This window comes from Meleagris gallopavo, chromosome 1 (assembly GCF_000146605.3).
Source record: "Meleagris gallopavo isolate NT-WF06-2002-E0010 breed Aviagen turkey brand Nicholas breeding stock chromosome 1, Turkey_5.1, whole genome shotgun sequence".
Classification (NCBI taxonomy): Eukaryota; Metazoa; Chordata; class Aves; order Galliformes; family Phasianidae; genus Meleagris; species Meleagris gallopavo.
This window is the reverse complement of record NC_015011.2, coordinates 52,104,217-52,123,336: the sequence shown is the minus strand read 5'-3', so window position 1 is coordinate 52,123,336 and position 19,120 is coordinate 52,104,217. Positions and strand designations below refer to the sequence as shown.

The following is a 19,120-nucleotide window of genomic DNA, read 5'->3' as shown; positions in this document are numbered from 1 at the left end:
CCTTTGAATACTAAGTTTATGTTGCTTGTGTTTGTTTCCTTTTGCTTAGAATGAAGTGATAAGTCAGCAGCTATCTGTCATTTTCACTCATTGTTATGGACCCTACCCTATTCCAAAGCTTGTGGAAATTAAGCGCAAGCAGACCTCTCGCTTAGGTAAGCATGACTTGAAGATGGTTTTTTGGTTCTTTAAGGAGAGCTATGGGAAATCCACATTGCAGGCTGAGTGTACAAGTCAGAGAAAATGTGAACTTGGAAGGCAGGACTAGAAAAATGAGAGGCCCTGAACTTAGCCTATCCTAAAGTCCCACTGAAATCAGTAGGGTCATCAGATACTGGAGTGAGACTGTAAATCTGCAAAGATCTGAGTTGCTAATAAAGCTGAAATCACAGCCTAGGGCCCGAAGCCAAATATCTGTCCATATCTCAAACCACTGTGGTTGGCTGCGGGTGACACTGTGGTGGCATGGCACTCCCAGCCCTGCTGTCAGAGTTCAAGTTGGTTTAATGTGACCTAGAGAAGAAGTGAGCCAATTTCCAGGATGCTTTTCCCCTTGGCACAAAGTCTTACCTGCCCAGGGAGAGGGTGAGGATATGGCCTGAGGGTATTTCCCTGCAGTTTGCTTTGGGAAACAGAGCTGGGAAGCTGTGCCAGCTCCTTGTGGCAGTACTGGCTGGCCACCATCTCAGCAAAGGTTGACATGGATTTCAAAGCTTTGAATTTCCTCAATCTGAACTCCATGTGCCTGACTGTAGGTCTCCTGTCTCAGACTGTCCAAAATAGCTTGATGGGCTTTACTCATTATAAACAATATCCTTTTACACCATTGTCTTCTTTTGTCAAAACAGGAAAATATTATGTACATTCATGACTCTTCCAAACCAAATGTATTGGTGGTGTGTTACTTTCTTTTCCTTTCTGTAATTCTAGATCCCCATTTTCTTAACAACAAAGAGATGTCAGATGTTACATTTCTGGTGGAAGGAAGACCATTTTATGCACATAGAGTGCTGCTGTTTACTGCATCACCACGGTAAGATGTAGAGACATTTCCGTTTCTTAGCAAAAATAGAAATTGATTTCGTGTTTCTGTATTTTTGTTAGTGTTGTTAAGATTCTCTGAGAGTTAATGGCTCAATCTTCAAGTTTTTCCTAAGCAGCAAATCTCAATAGCCTATTTCTGATTGATCTGCAGGGCATTAACAAGTGCTCCCATCACTAGATTCCCACCCTGTAAATGCTCCACGCTTCTCGCCATGCAGCTGACTTCATTCCACCAAGGCACATTTGCATGGAGCTCATCACTTTATCCAGCCCTTAAACATAGAGCAGTCTTAATAGTTTGCTTCTTAATAGTCATTTATTCCATGAGCAGCTAAATCTTGTCTTGCATCCATGTACACAACCTCTAGGAGAAACAAGTTACTATCACTTGATTCACTGGGGATTTCACATTTTTTTAAATAAAATTAGATGCATACAAAACATGTCATGCTGTATCAAAAGGCAGTACTTATGGTTTCTTCCCCATGCTCAGAAGGCTGGATGTGGGTCACTCGGCTCAGCCTTCAAGAGTATTCCTTTTTTACATTGATCACAAACGGTATTTGTACACAACTTTATAATTAAAGATGTGCAAGCACAATCCAAACTTTAGCTCCAAGCTTATTAAATTGCCTTCAAAATAGAGTTTGTCACCAATAAGATCAAATCAATTGTTATCCATATTTTAATTAAAATGCAGTCATAGTATGGAAGAGGTTACCATCCAGCAAATGCTGGTCTTGATAGATAAACTGAACTTTGCACTGCCTCTAGAAGGTCAGATGAATTATTGACAAGAGAGGGTACAAGGGCAGATGTTTCTGATGGTGCACTCACCTTCTAATCAAATGAGAATATCTAGCAATAATTAACTTTAAAAGTGTTTTTATCTTGAAACCTATGTCTGAATTTCAGGTTTTGATAATCAGAAAAAGTAGCATACCCAGTTTTCTCTCTTACCACTTCTTACACAATTGTATCAAGCCTGTGTAGAAGCAGTAATCTTAATGTAGTTGTTTTAATGTTTTGTTCAAAATATTTTTGCAGCAGCATAATAGAAATAGGCTAAAAATGATCTTCAAATAAAGTAAGTGCTCAGTTTTAAATATTGCAACTTCCTAAACAACCATGTTTCCTTCAAGCAAAAAAATAAAAAAGAAAAAAGAAAACAAGAAGTTTGATTTTGTGATATGCATCTTTCCGGTATCTGAATCTCCTGTATGCATTTTTTCTACTGTGCTATCAGAAGTATTTTTCCAAAATTTCAAATTGAAATCTCCTAAAAGAGAGGCTTCTTCCTTTCAATTTGAACTTTATTTTGTGTAACTGTCTGAATCCTGATGCATTTCAGTGACAAATCCATTCATTTCAGTGTACTGTTTTTGCAAGAGCTGATGCTGTCCTTCCACTCTGCCATAGTTTTCCACGTAGATAATTGGGATGGTATTTCAATCTTGCTCCTTTCTATTTAGGTTTAAAGCATTGCTGTCTAGCAAGCCCTCAACTGATAGTACTTGTATTGAGATCAACTATGTGAAGTACCCCATCTTTCAGGTAAAGTCAGTTCTCACATTGAATTTGAATGGAACATAGAAACATTGTACATGCCCTGTCCAAACTAATACATGTGTATTTGATAAGCATATCACTCAGAGTAGTGGTTTCATGAGCACAGAATCCATCTCCTTGCGTACACTAAGCTGCATAGTGCTATTGATTGCAAATGTCATGCCCAACCAGATTCAATAGCATACATTTCACTTATACAGGTATGCAGATAAAGCAGAGCATGTCATTAAGAAGTACTTGGTTCCTTTTTCTCTTGCTGACTTTTTCTGTATTTAATGGACAGGCTTCCAGGCACAGTTCATTTGCTTCTTTAGCAATGTTGTTCAATCAGTTTTTTTGCCATGAAAATACAGAGTATTTTCTGTAGCATATACTTGTATATGCTTCACTTCCCTCGAGTCAGAGCCCAGGCAGTTCCATGTATCGACTGTTTTAGATGAAGATATTTCCCAGCTCACTACAGTGACTTTAAACTTGCTGGAAGCTCACTGTAGAGAGATCTTAGTTGTCTCGTATTACAGTGCAAAGTCTCCACAATTATTTATTGTCATCCATGTATGCCCTCACATAGCTGAGTGGAGGTGTTGGTCCCATTGCCAAGGGGGCGAATAAAGGAATAGTCGTTATATATGCTTTATTATCCTGAATAAATGATGTACACATTGAAAACTCAGAATGAATTAATCAGCTTTCTGCACAATGTTTAGGCATCAAGAAAAAGCATGGACAACATGGCTGGCAAGGGTTAAGAATACCCATGAGAAGGAACTATTGAACTGTGCAGGGAGAGAGAGAGAATAACCAAATAAATCTTGAAATTAGGAGGATTTGGCCAGTTTTATCTACGTATCCTTAGTGATGTTGGAGAGCCTCTGGTGTTATCTGCAATCTCTACATCATTCCTTTCTTCCTTTGTTGTTGACTGTTTTTTATAAACGCTCCCTTTGTTTTGTTACAGCTGGTTATGCAGTATCTTTACTATGGAGGTGCAGAGTCACTCTTGATTAAAAATAATGAAATTATGGAGGTAAGATATATTTAGGTTAATTTCAGAGAGAACAATGCTAAATGATCTGTTTACTGTTTACCCAAGGATACAGGACAATTGGGCAAGACATGAGCACTCCTGTAAGAGACATCGCTGCCTCCTGCTGAGTGCCCAGAGTGCCCAGGTAGAAAAATAATGATCACCAAACAAAATAGTTTGTCTGAAATAAAAGATGATTTGTGAGGCTCTTTCAAGGAAATGCAAAGCAGGTGTTACCAGTATCTGGAAACAATTCCCAGCAGCATATCTGCAAACAGCTCCCAGCACCACAGTACGTTGTCTTTTCTGTCTCTCAGCCTGTAGGTGAGGTGCTCTGTTGAGTTGGGCCAGTGAGCTTCTCTGCAACACTCTTACTTTTGGCTTATTAGCCCAGGCTTATGTGTTCATATTTTTCTTCCTGAGATAATTATTTGCCACTTTCTTACTGTGTGTTAAAGTCCATTGCCATTGTGCCCATTTGCAATAGCCACACCAAGCCCTCTGGAACCGACTGAAACTTCAGGATAATCACGTCCATAACCTGTATGGATGTTAGATCCTTCTCTTCCAGATACTGTATGCTGTCATTACCATCTCTGATCAACCTAACAATTCCAATTCAACAGAACTAAGATATGTTAGAGCAAATTTGTGGTAGTCACTCAAGAGTTTTCCTGTTGACAATTAACTAACAGTAGCCAAAAGGGATGCAGGACAATAAGTGCTAAAATAAGAGCTACTGCCCCTATGATCTTTTATTATTGCCTACATGAGTTAATCTGTCCCTATCACAGAATCATAGAATAGTTTGGGTTGGAAGGGACATTTAAGATCTTCTAGTTCCACCCCCCCCTGCTATAGGCAGAGACACTTCCCACTAGACCAGGCTGCTCAAAGACCCCATCTAGCTTGGTCTTGAATGCCTTAAGGGTGGGGATATCCACAACCTTGGTGAGAGTCTGTTCCAGTATCTCACCACCCTTACAGTAAAGAATTTCTTCCTAATACCTAGTCTAAATCTGCCGTCTTCCAGTTTAAAACCATTTCCCCTCATCCTGTCACTACATGCCCTAGAAAAAGTCCCTCCCCAGCTTTCCTGTAGGTCTTCTTTAGGTACTGGGTGGCCACCATAAGGTCTCCCCAGAGTCTTTTCTTCTCCAGGCTGAAGAGTCCCAGATCTCTCTATGACACTGCTGTCCAGAGCACTGATGTGGGGTTTGACTCTTACCAAAGTACCGCTAACTGTAAATTGGGAACAGTTTTTCTTTGGGGTACAAAGTGGCCGAAATGAAGCAGTTATGATGGATACAGGGACATCTGTAGGAATCCTGCTGGCAACCAGAGGATGAAACTAGTCAGGACTGAGATCATCCCTGTGCACTGCAGATGGTGGATCCACACTGACTTTCTGAGTTTTACAGGAAAAGGTCACTGGTTCTCTCATTCACAGATTTGAAAAAAGCTCCTTAAATTCCTAGCCCTTTCTGAAATAAGGAGAGTTTCAGACTAAAAAGCACAACGGCTTTGTAGTGATGCATACGTAATCACCTAGGTTGTTAAAAAGTTGGTGCTGCAGTTCAGCTGGCTGCTTGCTCTACTTTTGTGGCATCTCAAAACTTCTGTGACTCCAGAATGTATGGCTGATTGATTGATCTGTTGATAACAGATCTGGCTACGGTTCCTCACAGTTTAAAGTAATTACAAACCAGCACGTGACTGCTTGAGCCACAGAGGCAGCTGGAATAGGATTTAGCTTTATCTTTCAAAACTGCATTTAGCAACTTGCCTTATTACAAATATGATAACAAGAAGCACCAGAAATACTCCAAAGAAATCTTTGCTGCAATTCATAATTGAGGCCAGCTGGCTGCTATCACATCAGCGCTGCAGATTTCCAGCACTTGGATTTATTTATGGGACTAAAGCAGAACTTGAGCGGACTGCATAGGAGAAGTAAGAATAATGTTATGGCAGCTTGAGGGTTTTGTTCCCTAGCGCTCCTACCTAGAAGCATAGGGGCCATTCTGGGAATCATGAGAAGACTGTGTCCTGAGGTCTGTGTTGATAAGGCCCCTATAAACACCAGAACCTGTGACACCCAAGCTCAGCTTGAAGGGACCATCCTGGGTTAGAGCAAGGTGTAAAGCAGTGAAGAACCTCAGTCTGCTTTCTAACCCAGAGCAGAGAGCCAGAAGTGATGGTGGACTGTGGAAAAGCAGAAAATGAAGCTCACTCCTCCTACTGTAAGAGGGCAGAAAAGGAGCAATAAGGGCAATCCAATGGAAATCATCTGGAGAAGGCACAATTTAAGCAGGTTTTCATGCTGCAGGCTTCAGGTTATGTTCACTGTGCCTGCAGAGATCTCCAGAGCAGTACCAGTCCAGGCTGCCTATCCTGGGTGGGCACAGGACCAAAGAGAGAGGTCAGTGTGAGTCCTGATGGCACAAGAGTGTAGTGTTACGAATGCACAACCCTCATGTTAGTGGTGCTAAGTGATGCTTCGCATCAAGCTGGTTCCCAGTCATTTGGAGCCAGGCAGCATTTCAGCACCCATGGCCTAGACATAACCTTACTGCTGCTGATGAGATAGAGCAAGGAGCATGTGGAGACCTGACTCCATTTCCTTGAGCCTTCTGAGGTGAGAAGTTTGAAGTTTATTGCCTCTCTAGGGTTTTAAGACTACCTAGGGTGGTTATCGTCATCTTGTTTGAATTCTTCTATACTCGTGGTCCTGGCCCTTCTGCTGACATCCCCACATCAAACCCGGGTGTTCTGTTTCAACCAGATCTTGAGGAACAGTTGAATCCAAACCTTCTTTTCCTGGAATGTAGCCATAGATCCCTACTTGCATGTTTGCAGAGTGACCAAGGACTCCTCCATCTGCCTCTTCTTGACACACACACAAATCCCTGTCCCAAGGCCAGCATATGGACAGCATATGAACAGACTGTGGTGTCCCTCCATGTCCACCTTCTCACAGCGGGATCTAGAGGAGACTGCAACAACCCTCTCATTCTGACTGACTGTCAGGAGTCAGTGCTTTAACTCAGACTGAAGCAGGGGCAGAGAAAAACTATAATGAAGCAGTAAAGAATCAAGCTCTGAATGTGTATTGCTCAGCAGTTTTGACTGTTTTTTCCTTTCTTTTCTATTTTTTTTAGCTTCTCTCTGCTGCTAAATTTTTCCAGCTTGAAGCTTTACAACGGCACTGTGAGATCATTTGTGCAAAAAGCATTAATACAGAAAACTGCGTGGATATTTATAATCATGCCAAGGTAAAAATAACCACACATACATGTTATTTGGTCTGTCCTCATGCTCATAGGTCAGTTTTACAATAAGTAGTAATGCATATGTCATGTGCTTATTATGTTTGTTGCATATTTAGCATTTGTCATTCATGTATTGGGACTGTAAAAAGGTACTGGGAGAGTGACAGTCCGTAATCACGTCTAAGAATATCTGTGGCAACTTCTCACCCTCCTACTATCCTTCAGTGGTTCAAACTCTACTTGTGGCAGGTCTGTATCTTATCACAGTGACCCAAATTGCTAAGTTACTCAACAGGAATCACCTAACTGAATAAGATATCTCTTTTTCACCTTCCAGGCTGCATTTTCCTATTAAAGTTCCTGTTGCCTCGTGCCTAAACCCCACAGTGCTGGTGACAGCTTTTCAATATATGAAAACGCCACATTGTCAAAGTGTAGTGTCTCACAGCCATGCAAGCACAGTAGTAAGAATTTTATGTCTTGGAGAGGAGAGACTGGAATTAAATCATTTACTTAGCTTGTGTGGAGGCCATCAGGCATAAAAGTGTGACATGTTTTGACCTAGAAAATGTATTTTAGGTCACTGATGAAGGTGATAGCCACGTGGACGAGTTTCAGTTTTTCCCTTTTCCCCTCATTTGCTAAGTAGTAAGTCTTGGAAGATGGAAATTATACAAAAATAGTTGCAATAAATAATTTTAAAGCAATCCTTGAATGATTTTCCTCACACGGACTACATGAAAATGTTGTAGTGTGGTACTGAGGTTTGACTGAACAGAGTAATCCTGCAGATTGCTCCAAGCCCCTGCAGATCTGACCTCCATTCCAATCAGCTATTTCCTACATTGAGTAGTAACATTAGATCTTGATGTACAGATACCATGCAATCAGTGTTTGATATAGCATAAAGTTCCACTTAAAGTGAATTAAAAAATGAGGTGTATTTGCAGGACTACTTATTGTAATAGGAAATAAAATCACCAGTGCAGTACTCTCAAAAAATTCTTCATTTATTTTCAGTTCATGAGGGAACTTCTCAATTTATATTGCTATTACCAAAAGTAACTGGAACAATTTTGTTTTAAAATCACATGCTTGCTTTGGATTGTGAAATACGGTTGTATCGTGATTGAAGAATGTTCTTATACCAAACTTTAGACTTGTCTGAGGGACTTCTACACTGCCAGTGCTGGGACTGAAGAAATCCAGTGTTCATGGCTAAATCTGGTTCCTGTTTTCCAGTAAGGGCTTCAGCCTTCAAGAATCCTGTGCCTTCATCTCTCAGAAGAGTCAGTGCACATGGTTTACTTGAGAGGTTTTTAAGGCCAGGGTCACGTTTGCATTGACGTGTAGCACATTACAGAGATAGCTAAGCTAGCTGCAAATGAAATCCTGACTCCTGAAATTGGTTAAACTACATCACGTCAGAACTCTTCTAATTGACTCCGCTTCCAGTAAATTACCAGGGCTAGGCTTCATATTTCTATACCTAGAAGGTTTTCAGAACATGAACTAACACATTTAAAGCTATTTCAAATACTTCTCCTCCATGCTGTCTGAAGAGTAGACTACTCCATCTTTTTGCTTCTGGTCTGTGTGTTGTGCAGCTTATTAAGCTGAGCCCAGTTCATTCTGCTCAGAATGCTCCCACCACACTGCAGCTTTCATTACTTGTTTATGTGAATGGTACATGGCAGAAGAGACCAGATGTCCTCATGAAGCAGGGGAGCTCACAGGCAGTTCAGACACAGCTTGCCAGCACAGTCTGCCTTTCCATTTTGTAGGTACAATTTGTAGTCCTCATTACTTTGCAAGATCAGATGTACCTGCAGGAAGTCAGGAGATGCTGAGATCTGCTTTTCCAGGTGAAAATTTGCAAGCAAGCTAACCTGGACACAGGGAACACAGTCTTTCTCATCACAATTAAGACCTAATTTGGTGGAAGCATAGGAAGAAGCGAGCACAGATTTGGAACACTCTCTGTGGTAGGGACATATGTTATAGGAGAGGAGTGTTTATCAGTGTGAAGAGCTGTAGGAATGAGAGTTCAGGGCTGTGGGTTAAGGAGGTGAAGTACTGCTAGAAATGTGAGAGAATGTGGATTTTGTCTCACTTGCAATTTAAAAACTGAATGGAAAATATTAAATCATCTGTGATTTTCTGTTCATAGGATTGCAACATCTATGAAGGCAGTGTTTTGATCAGCATCACTTTCAGGGTTTCATTTACATAATGTAAATGAAGGTAGTAACAGTACATCTGTTACCTACAGAAGAAGATGAAGTCACCAGTCAAATAAGATTTATAATGGTGACTGATCAGTTACCACCAGGAACCAGTTTTTTTTTACTCAAAGTCTCAGAAAAATCAATTGGAGTGTCAAGTATTTGTCTAAAACACTCAGTGCTTGCATAGCTTGCAAGCTGAGCCTCAGAACAAGCCTGACAAAAAAAAAAAAGAAAAAGAAAAAGAAAAATAAAGCATTTTCTCAATACTGTGGATATATTAAAATAATGAATAGAGATGAATGGCATTTCAGAGAAGAATACAGATTTAAACGTGTTCTCACACCCAGATGTAAAATAACGCACTCATAATTTGTTGAAAACCTGCGTGGTTTGAAATTGAATTTTGCTCTGGAAGATAGAACCTACCTTGTCCTAATATATATTCCTTCTCTTATTTTTTAAAAGTTTCCATTCTTAGGTCCAAACATAACGTTAAGGTGGTGCAGGATAACAGTGCTGTGCAGTTGTTACAGTCTGCACCCAAAGCTATGAAATTTCCCAGCAGTCCTAGCCTCACGGATGCACCCCAGAGCCCAAGATTCATGCTTTTCTCAGAGCTCAGACTCAGCAGGAGCTTACCTGCTCAGGAGGTTGTGCTGAGCTGTGCTCTGTACACTCACATAGCTTAAATTCCTATGTATCATGGCTGTACTGCTTGTGTGACTGCAGGCACTAACCAGTGGGTGGTGACCACTATGAGTCACCCATCAAATGGCCAGTATGGGTCATTTTGGTTTGCTCAGACAGTTGAGCTCACACGTCCAAGGGTTGCTCACACTTAGCCTCCATTCCTCCTCCAGAGACCCCCCAAAGCCGTTACTTTGCCAACAGGCTTCTGCAGTCAAGAATCCTACTCTTGCTAAGGATGGAGTTCACGAAACTCAAAGGTCTCTTGTAGTTCTTCTCAAACTTATGGGCTTAGGATGTGGCTACTAGCGTGAAATCATGGGTCTAGTGAACTCAGTGGTAAAACTCATCGCAATTTCTAAGGGACCAAAGCTTCATCCTCTTAACACTGAACTTGTAACCATTGGTATGAAATCATTGGTATAAAATATTGTTTGATTAACTTGTGCCCCTGCAACATGTATATCTGTAAGTGTTAACTGGGCCAGCCTGAAAGGCTTGGCTTGTGCATTTGTTTGTGTACAGATCTTAGCACTGTTCTTGCTGACTAGGTTTTATCAGAATGGTTATCTTTCTCTAATTTCACTTCTTGTAGTTTCTCGGAGTCACAGAACTATCTTCCTATTGCGAAGGCTACTTTCTAAAAAATATGATGGTCCTCATTGAAAACGAAGCTTTCAAGCAGCTGTTGTATGACAAGAACGGAGAAACGTCTGGTCAGAATGTACTACAGGACTTACAGAGGACGTTGGCCACAAGGATTCAGTCAATTCATTTATCTTCTTCAAAGGGCTCCATTGTATAAAGCTGAGGAAGACGGTAATGCTCTAATAAAGACCCTGCAAGTTAAGTCTCCTGTTGCAGTTGCTTAAATGAATACACACAAAATAGATTCTACTTCACATCCAAATAGTTCTGTGTTGGCCAAAGGTGCTGCGCTGAGGCTTCCGCCTCGTTTGGATGAGGGAATATGGAAAACGTGGCTCCTGTATGCTTCTGAGCAACAGGCCTACCAGAGCGTCCAGTGCATCGGTGTAGTACCCAAATTCTGAACACAAAAGTGTAGTCGTGGAGCTAAATGCCAACAAAAGCCAGAACTCACATCAGTGAACAGCAGCAGCCCCTGTCTGAGCGGTGGTGCCATGGAACACCTGGATTGACCAATTACACATTTAAGGCAAATGTTCCATCGTTTCACATTTAAGAACTATATCTATCTCGGAGTCCATTATACACTTAAAAAATGTAAGAACTGTTGTTGCTGTTGAGCAAAGATGGATTGTGTTAAGAGAGTGGGTAAGACTGTTACAACTGAGGAAATATACATACTGGCAGATTTTTAGGGGTGGGAACTTTTTAAATTGTTCATAAAAATAATGGGGTGGCCTTGTAGTTTAAAAACTATTTCTTAAGCTTAAAATTTCATTTTCAACAGTTGTGTTTGAGAATCTATGTAATATGTTTTGTTTTTTAAATGGTTAAAATGTACATTGTGTAAACACACATATGATCGAGTTTTGCTTGTATTCTTTCCTAAAGTGGTATAATCTTGCCTACAGGCTATGGTTACACCAAAGAGGTACATTACCCAGGCTATCTCTAATACAGTAGTTGGGGGGGCAGGAAAACTGCATGCTTCTTGTGATTTGGGGTTAAAAACAATGACAAACTCAACATGCATTTGCATGGTAACTGTACCTGTGAAATGTTTTGTTCGTGCTTCGTTTTGCCAAGACAAATGCAGTGTTACTTCTTGTCAAACTCCATTTGTAAAATCAGCATATTATTTTACTCAGTGCAGTTGGTTGTGATATGATACCCCCAGAGACCTTCTCGAGATGCTGATTTCTGTTTGTTACAGTGAAGGGATAATAACAGATCTTTCTTTTAGTGGTGTGTCGATACTTTGCTACTGACCAGAGATTGTGTCTGAGTTAGACTTTTTTAAATTATAATTAAATATGGACTATAGAATGATTTCTCACTGTATCCTGAGAATGTATAGGTTATCTACAATGCAGGGTTTGGGTGAGGTGGGATGGAGGGTGCGATTTAATGTCCAAACTTCATTTGTTTTGCAACCTGTTGTTAGCAAGACAGATCTGCTCCGTGCCACAACATTCCTGATGCTCTGTCTTTGAATAATGCTTTTCATGAATCCTTTGATTTAAAACACAGAGAAGACCACAGCAAGATGCAAGCAAAGATATTGCCTTTTCCGTGGCAAAGTGACATTAATGTATTTATTTTCTAGCATGCTGTTCAGAAACTGTGCCCAGCTCATAGACTCTGGAAATTTTATTTTGATGGTGCATGGTAGTCTCTTGTTCTTCTGTTGAAGTATTTATGTTGGGTGCTCTTCCTTGTTGACGGTTTTGGGCATGCTCAGAGAACACAGATTCGGCTTTAGTTATCCACATGGTAGGAAGCTGTTTTATGACTTGAGGTGTAAAGCGTCCCGTGTGCTTGGTCCTTTAATGCCTATACAATTTCTGCAAGAAAGTACAAAAATGTCTTAACTGATGCTAATGTCTTAGAGACACGGCATGTCAGTCAGTTAGACCTTTTGTTTTCCTGCCTAGCAGATGTTCACACAGGATGTTGTCAAGAACATTCAGGTAACGACAGCTTTTTGTGAATGTTGTGATTGTGGAGAAACATGACTGTGGCTGATGGAGCAACAACATGCAGGGTGCTTGTTGTCATTCACTGTGCCTCCTCATCCAAGGAAAGCCATCCTTTGTACTAATGATAGCAAGGCAGGAGCAGACCTCATCCCACAGCTTCATGCTTTAAAGTAGGAAAGTTTTTCAGACAATAATCATGATATTAAAATTTTTCCCTTGGGTACATGTGTAATGTCCAATGAAGTCATCAAGAGTTGCACACACATATATCCATAGGCAGAAGATCTTTTTCTGGGAAACAAACACATAGGTTTGTCTTTTGATAGGCAGCCTGGTGTTGGATGTTATAGTGGCAGCCAGAAGTGTCATGCCTCTGTTTCCAGCTCAGATATTCATAGTGTTTGGTAAGGGGATAGAGTCCTGTGTGCATACCTTCTCCTTGAAGGTGATGATTTTTGAGCATGAGTAGGAACCTGCCTTGGACTTACCGGGAAGGAAATACTGATAACTGTGCTAGTTGTTCTCCTGATAAGTTGAATCGAGACTATGTGTGGTAATATCACTGTTTTTTATTTTAGAGATGAAGGACTTACTGTGTTCTTTGGTGCCTGTACATCAACTGCATGGACATCATGTTTGGGTCCTCCAAGGGAAAATAAGAGGTTTTGCTGTAGCAGCAGAGTGCCCATCTCCAGGCTCACACTGCAGTGTCTGTGTGCAGCGCTGCTGGTCCACATGTTGCTGTGTCCCTGTGCTCCCTGCAGGCTTGTGAGTCTGGGGTTTGACAGAAAGCATGGCACCCGCTGCCACCACCAGATCTGCTGTGCTGATCTTTAGCAAACAGTAGGAACAAAGGACCCCAAATTAACTGTCGTTCAGAGCTGTTGCAGGATCCACCATCTCCACCAAACCCATCATCAGAAAGGTTTCCTGACAGACTGTTCAGAAATTCTTTGCTGCAAATCAAAACACTTTTTCTTCCAGCCTCAATCAAGAGGAAGAACAGATAATCCACGGCCTTTTTGCAAAATTATTCTGCGTATGAGAGGAATTACCATACCTCCCTCACTTTAAGTCTTCCTTAGTCCTTTCAGGTAATATTTTCTATGCCTCTGATTTTTGCTGTCTTTCCCTTCATGTCTTCCCAGCTCCCCAGAATGTTCTGCTCCTGTGGGGGATTTACACAGCAACAAGCAAGGCTCGGAGACTGTCTCATGAGTTTTACATCGAGCGTATCAGAAAATATATCCCAGAATATTTTCTACATCCCGTGGCTGACTTTCATCTAACCTACCTTGCATTACAGTTCCTGGGTGACTTAGAGCTACTGTCCCAGGACAGTATGTGTGTGTCCCAGTTTTTATGTGTGTGTTTGTTTACTTCACCTTCCAAAGTTTTAACACTTTCAGCTTGTCTTTATTAAATTTGTTCTGATTTAATTGGGGCAATTCCCCCAGTTCATCAAAATCAATTTCAATTCCGATCCCGTCTCCTGGCCTGTTTCATAATCTCCTGGTTTTGTGATATGTGGTTTCATGCATGGATTCCCCATTCCATTAATCTGGGGCTGGGGGAAGGGCTCTATTGTAAATGTAATCTAAAAAGCAGTGTGAGTTTCAGTGGGTGCCTGTGACCACCATCCCTATCAGATACAGCTCTTTCCATCAGAGCGTTTTATTAGGAATTTTTAGAGAGATGGTATTATCACTTTAGAAAATAAATAGCCTTCTGCTTCTTTAGTCTTTGCACAAGTTGCTATAATTTCCAAATTCTGAGGGGAAGATATGGCCTCGAATCTTCTCCAGTTGCTCTAGGTAAAATGGAAAAAAATACAAAATCCTTAGAAAAATGTGTGATTTTTTTCCTTTTTTAATTATAATTTCCTAGCCTACAGGGGGTGAAGGGCTGCTTTGTTTCTTTCCATGTGCCTTTTTTATACAAGCCCCACGCTGTATTCTTTGAGATTTGCAGGCATCCTATCCCTGCCTCACTGCAGATCTTTGCCTCTCCACAGGGACCTCCCTTTGCTTCCAGAACTTCCTCACATTTCCACTTCACCTCACTGTGCTGCCAGCTTCCAGACTTCCCAATTTGTAACTCTGGAGCCCCACTGGATCCCTTCCCAAGCCCAGAGATGCTAGCTGCGTTCTCCCAAATGGGTGATTTCCCAAGAGCAAGCTTCAGAGCTGGGAAAAGGATGGGGAATGTATGAGGGCAAAGGTTTTGGACATCAGAGAGGAAGGCTGGTATTCTTTTCAGGACAGATTTCAGCGCTGTCTGCTCCTTTCTCAATTTTTCCCTGCTCTGTTCCTTAAGCCCGCTGTCCTCTTAGCACAGCTGGCAGCCAGATGCTCTCCATCCTGGAGCAGGGCCAGCTTTGTAACGACAAAGACTTTTTCCCAGCTAAAGCCTTGCTTGCCTGGACTCAGTTTCCGAGTAGATTTGTGCAAACGTCTGTTAAAAGACAGAGGAAACATTCTTAAAGAGGTGCGGGAGCTTAGTAGCCAGTCTGCTGTTGGCACAGTGAGAGCTGCTTGCTGAATGAACACGTGGTGCTTTTGACACTGAGCCTCCTGTACTGAATAGCCACTGGCCTCCGGCTCCTTACCAAGTGCTGTATGTGTCCTGGGTGCAGTGTGGTCTGCTGGTGGCTCTGGGGGACATGATGTGCTGCCTTGTGGAGGTTAAAAGGGAAAAATAAAAAAAATCCTCATTTTGTACTGCAGTTAGTTGGTATGGTGAGAAGAAAGAATGGGCACCTCTTCTTTGTCCCAGACCTGCCCCACATCAGAGGAAGGTTCTGCTATTGCAGATTGCCACTAAGCCCACAGGGACTCAGGTGTGCAGGACGCTATTTAAGGGCTTTATTTTTTTAATGTTCAAAAGAAATAGAGGTGTTGGAGTTCACACATTTGCATCCTTGAGGCAAGACTCGGCCATCTTAACAAAAAGGCCGTTCCTAATCCTGTTGTCCAGGGCTAGATCCCAGAAGTGGCAGAAGTCCTGCAAAGCTCCTAGAAATTGGCTGCAGGTATTGCAGCCGCTCAGGAGCTGGCTCTGTTCTTAAAAGCTATTCCAGAAAGGTGACATCCTGAAGCCCGCATTCACTAGGGCTGCTCTGAAGTCAGTGGATGATTTCTTTTTTTGATGAACGACAGTTACCTGAAGTCAAAGACTTGAAGTTAGTTTGTTTGACAAAGTGTCTTTCATGTGAGGAAGGAAGCGCTTTGCAGAAATGAAGTGCCTGACGTTGCTTTTATCCCCTGGCCCAGAGATGTAGGTCTGTTGAGATACATAAGCATAAAAAAGGCTGCCTAGGATTTGTCCTAATATTTAATAAACTAGCTTTCAGAAAGTTCTCTTTGAAACAGCAGTCAAATAATAGCTGAAACCCCATTGATGAGAACATCACTAATTTTAGATGCTTGCCTATAAGCACTTCTGTCTCTAACTCCTAGCACTTCCAGTCATGTCTTCCACGCATTTATAACAAAACAAATGGAGCTTATTGTTTAACGTCCTATTATAAGGCGAGTTGTCTTCAGTGGGTGCAAATGGACTGCCAGCTCTGAGCCAGTTTCCATGTTTCAGTAGACTCACACCTGACCTACAGCTTCTCACTGCCCTCCAAGGGCAAAAAGTAGTGAGTCTGAGTCTTGGGCTGAGAGCGATGAGCTGTGAGACCACTGCTGAAAACACTATGAAGACAGTGCCCAAAGCTGAAGGAAAAAATCTGGAAATGTGCTGAAGATAATAAGCATTTGTCAGCTGTCTTCAGTGAGCTTAAAAGCTGGAGAAGCTTTGGAGGGGGGGACTGGATTTTTGTTGTTGTTGCCTTTAAATTGTCATGCTTTTAGCTTGATTTGAGACTTCTTGCATAGATCAGCCATGGATGGCCTGGTTTGTCTTGCACTGTTTCACACAGAGGGTTCTAAATGTGGCAGCTCTTGTTTTCCTCAGGTTGGTTTAGCCTTGACTGGCTTCTGTGCTTTGCAAGGGTTCTGGGAAACATGGCAAAAACTTGCAGGAGAGGTTGCATTGGCTTGATAGTTAATTTCTATGAACATCTTGTGGCTTTGTGGGCTGTGCTGTTTAGCTGTCTACATCTATCCACCTGATTGTACGTGATGTGTTGGAACAGCAATTCTGGTTTTGTTTTGTTTTGTTTTTTTTCCTCTGGGAGGCATTTTTCTTCCTTCTTTGGGCTCATAGATTTATTTTTTTACCTCTCGTCCTGTGGAGGTGATGGTGCTGTGTGAGTAGGTGCACTTAGAGCAGGCGCAGGTTTCTGTGTGGGTTGGATGGCACGCTAATGAAAAGGTCTTAGTAAGGGAAAAGGATGGGGTCCAAGAATTTAAATGCCTAACCCCTGGTCTTTGCCTTGAGTTTTCAAGGTATGGAATTCTCTCCGTCCTGCTTCATTTGGTTTCCAGCTCAGAATTTCCATGCAGCCAAAGGGGAGAGCGGAGGACAGGAGGAGAGGGGAAAGCAGCCCTATCTTCCATCCCTCACCCAGTATTCCCAGCCAAATGCTTTGGCTCTGGTCTTTTCAGTTCTCATGGTTTGCTCAGTCACACTGCTCAGATGTGGCTGTGGAGCTCTTGCAATTGGTACCGCTTTTTTTTGGCCTTATAAATATCTCCACCGCTGCAGCTGCAAGAGTGAATTTGCCTGAACTCTTTCGTATGTGGTTAACTTCGGTCTGCCCACTTCCCATCATCTCTGCTGCTGTGTTTTCATTAAAACTTCCATTACCCGGCTTTGCCTAGCGCAGTGAGAAGCAATCTTCTTTCTTACTGCCTTTCTGAAGCAAACAAAGAAAGGGAGAAAAACTCCCTGAAATACCCAATCAGAAATCATTCATGGTTTAAAATAAGCTGCATTAGAAAATGGAGATGCTCAGACAAAAAAAAAAAACAGAAAAAGAAAAAAGAAAAAAAGACAAGACGACAATTAAGAAAAGCCAGTCTGCTAGGAGGTCATTTTAATTAATTAAGGTCACAGCCTTCACACCTCTGATATTTTGGCAGGGATGGATTACTGAGATTCAAAACATCTGGACTTGTTCAGGTGCAGGTTTAAGCCAAACCGCCTTGCCCTTTCCCCTTCCCAGCAGTGGACAAATTGACTGCCCTGTGGTGTACTGCGTGAGATGCTTTCAAATGAGACTTTCAGAAGTCTGGTTCACTGTGCTTTGTGGTTTTTGGAGAGACCACAGCACGTCTGTGGGCTGAGGTGGCAGGAGGTAGGAGTGGTGGGAAGCCCCCAAGGTCTCCTCACAATGCAAGCTACTTCCCTACTGTCAGTGTTCACCTGATCTGGCACCTTGTTTCGCCCAATCAAACCTGGGTAAATTACCAATAAACAAGTTTGGGACAGTTGGTTCAATAGCTTCAGAAATTATCTTTGGCTTTTGGTTATTGTACCAGTGATAGATATGTCTCTTGGCAACATGGTAAAGCGCTCAGTCTTCTTTGAGATGTAAACTCGTGGTTATCCATTGAATCATGCAGAATGACAGAATTACAGGCGTTGGAAGAGACTTCTGAAGATCATCTAATCCAACCCTCTGCTAAAGCTGTTTCTTTACAGACAGTAGATTAACAAGAAAACACCTAGGTGGGTTTTGAATATTTCCAGAGAAGCAGACTCCACAACCTCTCTGGGCAGCCTGTTCCAGTGCTCTGTCACCCTCAAAGTGTAGAAGGTTTTTCCTCATGCTTGTATGGAACTTCCTATGGTCCAGTTTGTGCCTATTTCCCCTTGTTCTGTCACTTGGCACTGCTGAAAAGAGCCCCATCCACTTAACTCCTTTCCATTAGATATTTATAAACATAATATCCCCTCTCAGCTTTCTCTATCCAAGCTGAACAGTCCCATGGCTCTTAGCCTTTTCTCGTAACAGAGGTGCTCCAGACCCCTCATCATCTCTGTGGCCCTTTGCTGGGCTCTTTAGAAGATCTCTTTTGTGAACCAGGGAACCCAGACCTGGACACAGCACTCCAAACGTGGTCTCAGCATTGCAGAGCAGAGGGGATGATCACCTCCCTTGAACTGCTGGCCACGCTCTTTGCAATGCACCCCAGGATGCCATTGGCTTTCTTGGCCACAAGAGCACACTGCTGGCTCATGGCCGACCTGTTGTCCACCAGAACACCCAGGTCCTTCTCCACAGAGCTCTTTTCCAGTAGGTCAGACCCTCACCTGCACCAATGGATCTGGTTATTCATCTCCAGGTGTAGGACTCTACATTTGCTCTTGTTGAACCTCATCAGGTTCCTCTCTGCCCAACTCTCCATCCCGTCCAGCTCTTGCTGAATGGTAGCACAGCCTTCAGGTGTGTCAGCCACTCCTCCCAGCTTTGTTTCATCATCAAACTTGCTGAGGGTACACTGTATCCCTTCTTTCAGGTCATTGATGAAGATGTTGAACAAGAATGGACTCCGTATCAACCACAGGAGAGCACTGCTAGCTACAGGCCTCCAGCTGGAGTGCAACACTGATAATAACCTTCTGAGCTCTGCCAGTCAGCCAGTTCTCAATCTAGCCCACTGTTCACTCATCTATCCTATACTTCTTGTGGCACAGTAAAAGAATTTGTTCTATATTGTTCAAGCTGTGAATTTTCTGCTGCTTTGATTTTAATTTGATTATTACTATGTGGGG

The 19,120-nt window shown here is 42.2% G+C and overlaps 1 protein-coding gene across 3 annotated transcripts in view; it reads left to right on the top strand.

Moving 5' to 3' along the window:
• Positions 1–17,371, top strand: part of BTBD11 (BTB domain containing 11) — a 53,581-nt gene extending 36,210 nt beyond the window's left edge. For all 3 annotated transcript variants that reach the window (XM_010712531.3, XM_031554689.1, XM_019615362.2), the window contains 6 exons: positions 50–155; positions 931–1,033; positions 2,517–2,598; positions 3,572–3,640; positions 6,802–6,915; positions 10,423–17,371. In XM_010712531.3, coding sequence (XP_010710833.1) covers positions 50–155; positions 931–1,033; positions 2,517–2,598; positions 3,572–3,640; positions 6,802–6,915; positions 10,423–10,632 — 684 coding nt within the window. In that variant the 3' untranslated portion in view covers positions 10,633–17,371. The remainder of the gene's footprint in view (positions 1–49; positions 156–930; positions 1,034–2,516; positions 2,599–3,571; positions 3,641–6,801; positions 6,916–10,422) is intronic.
• The last annotated feature ends 1,749 nt before the right edge of the window (positions 17,372–19,120 follow it).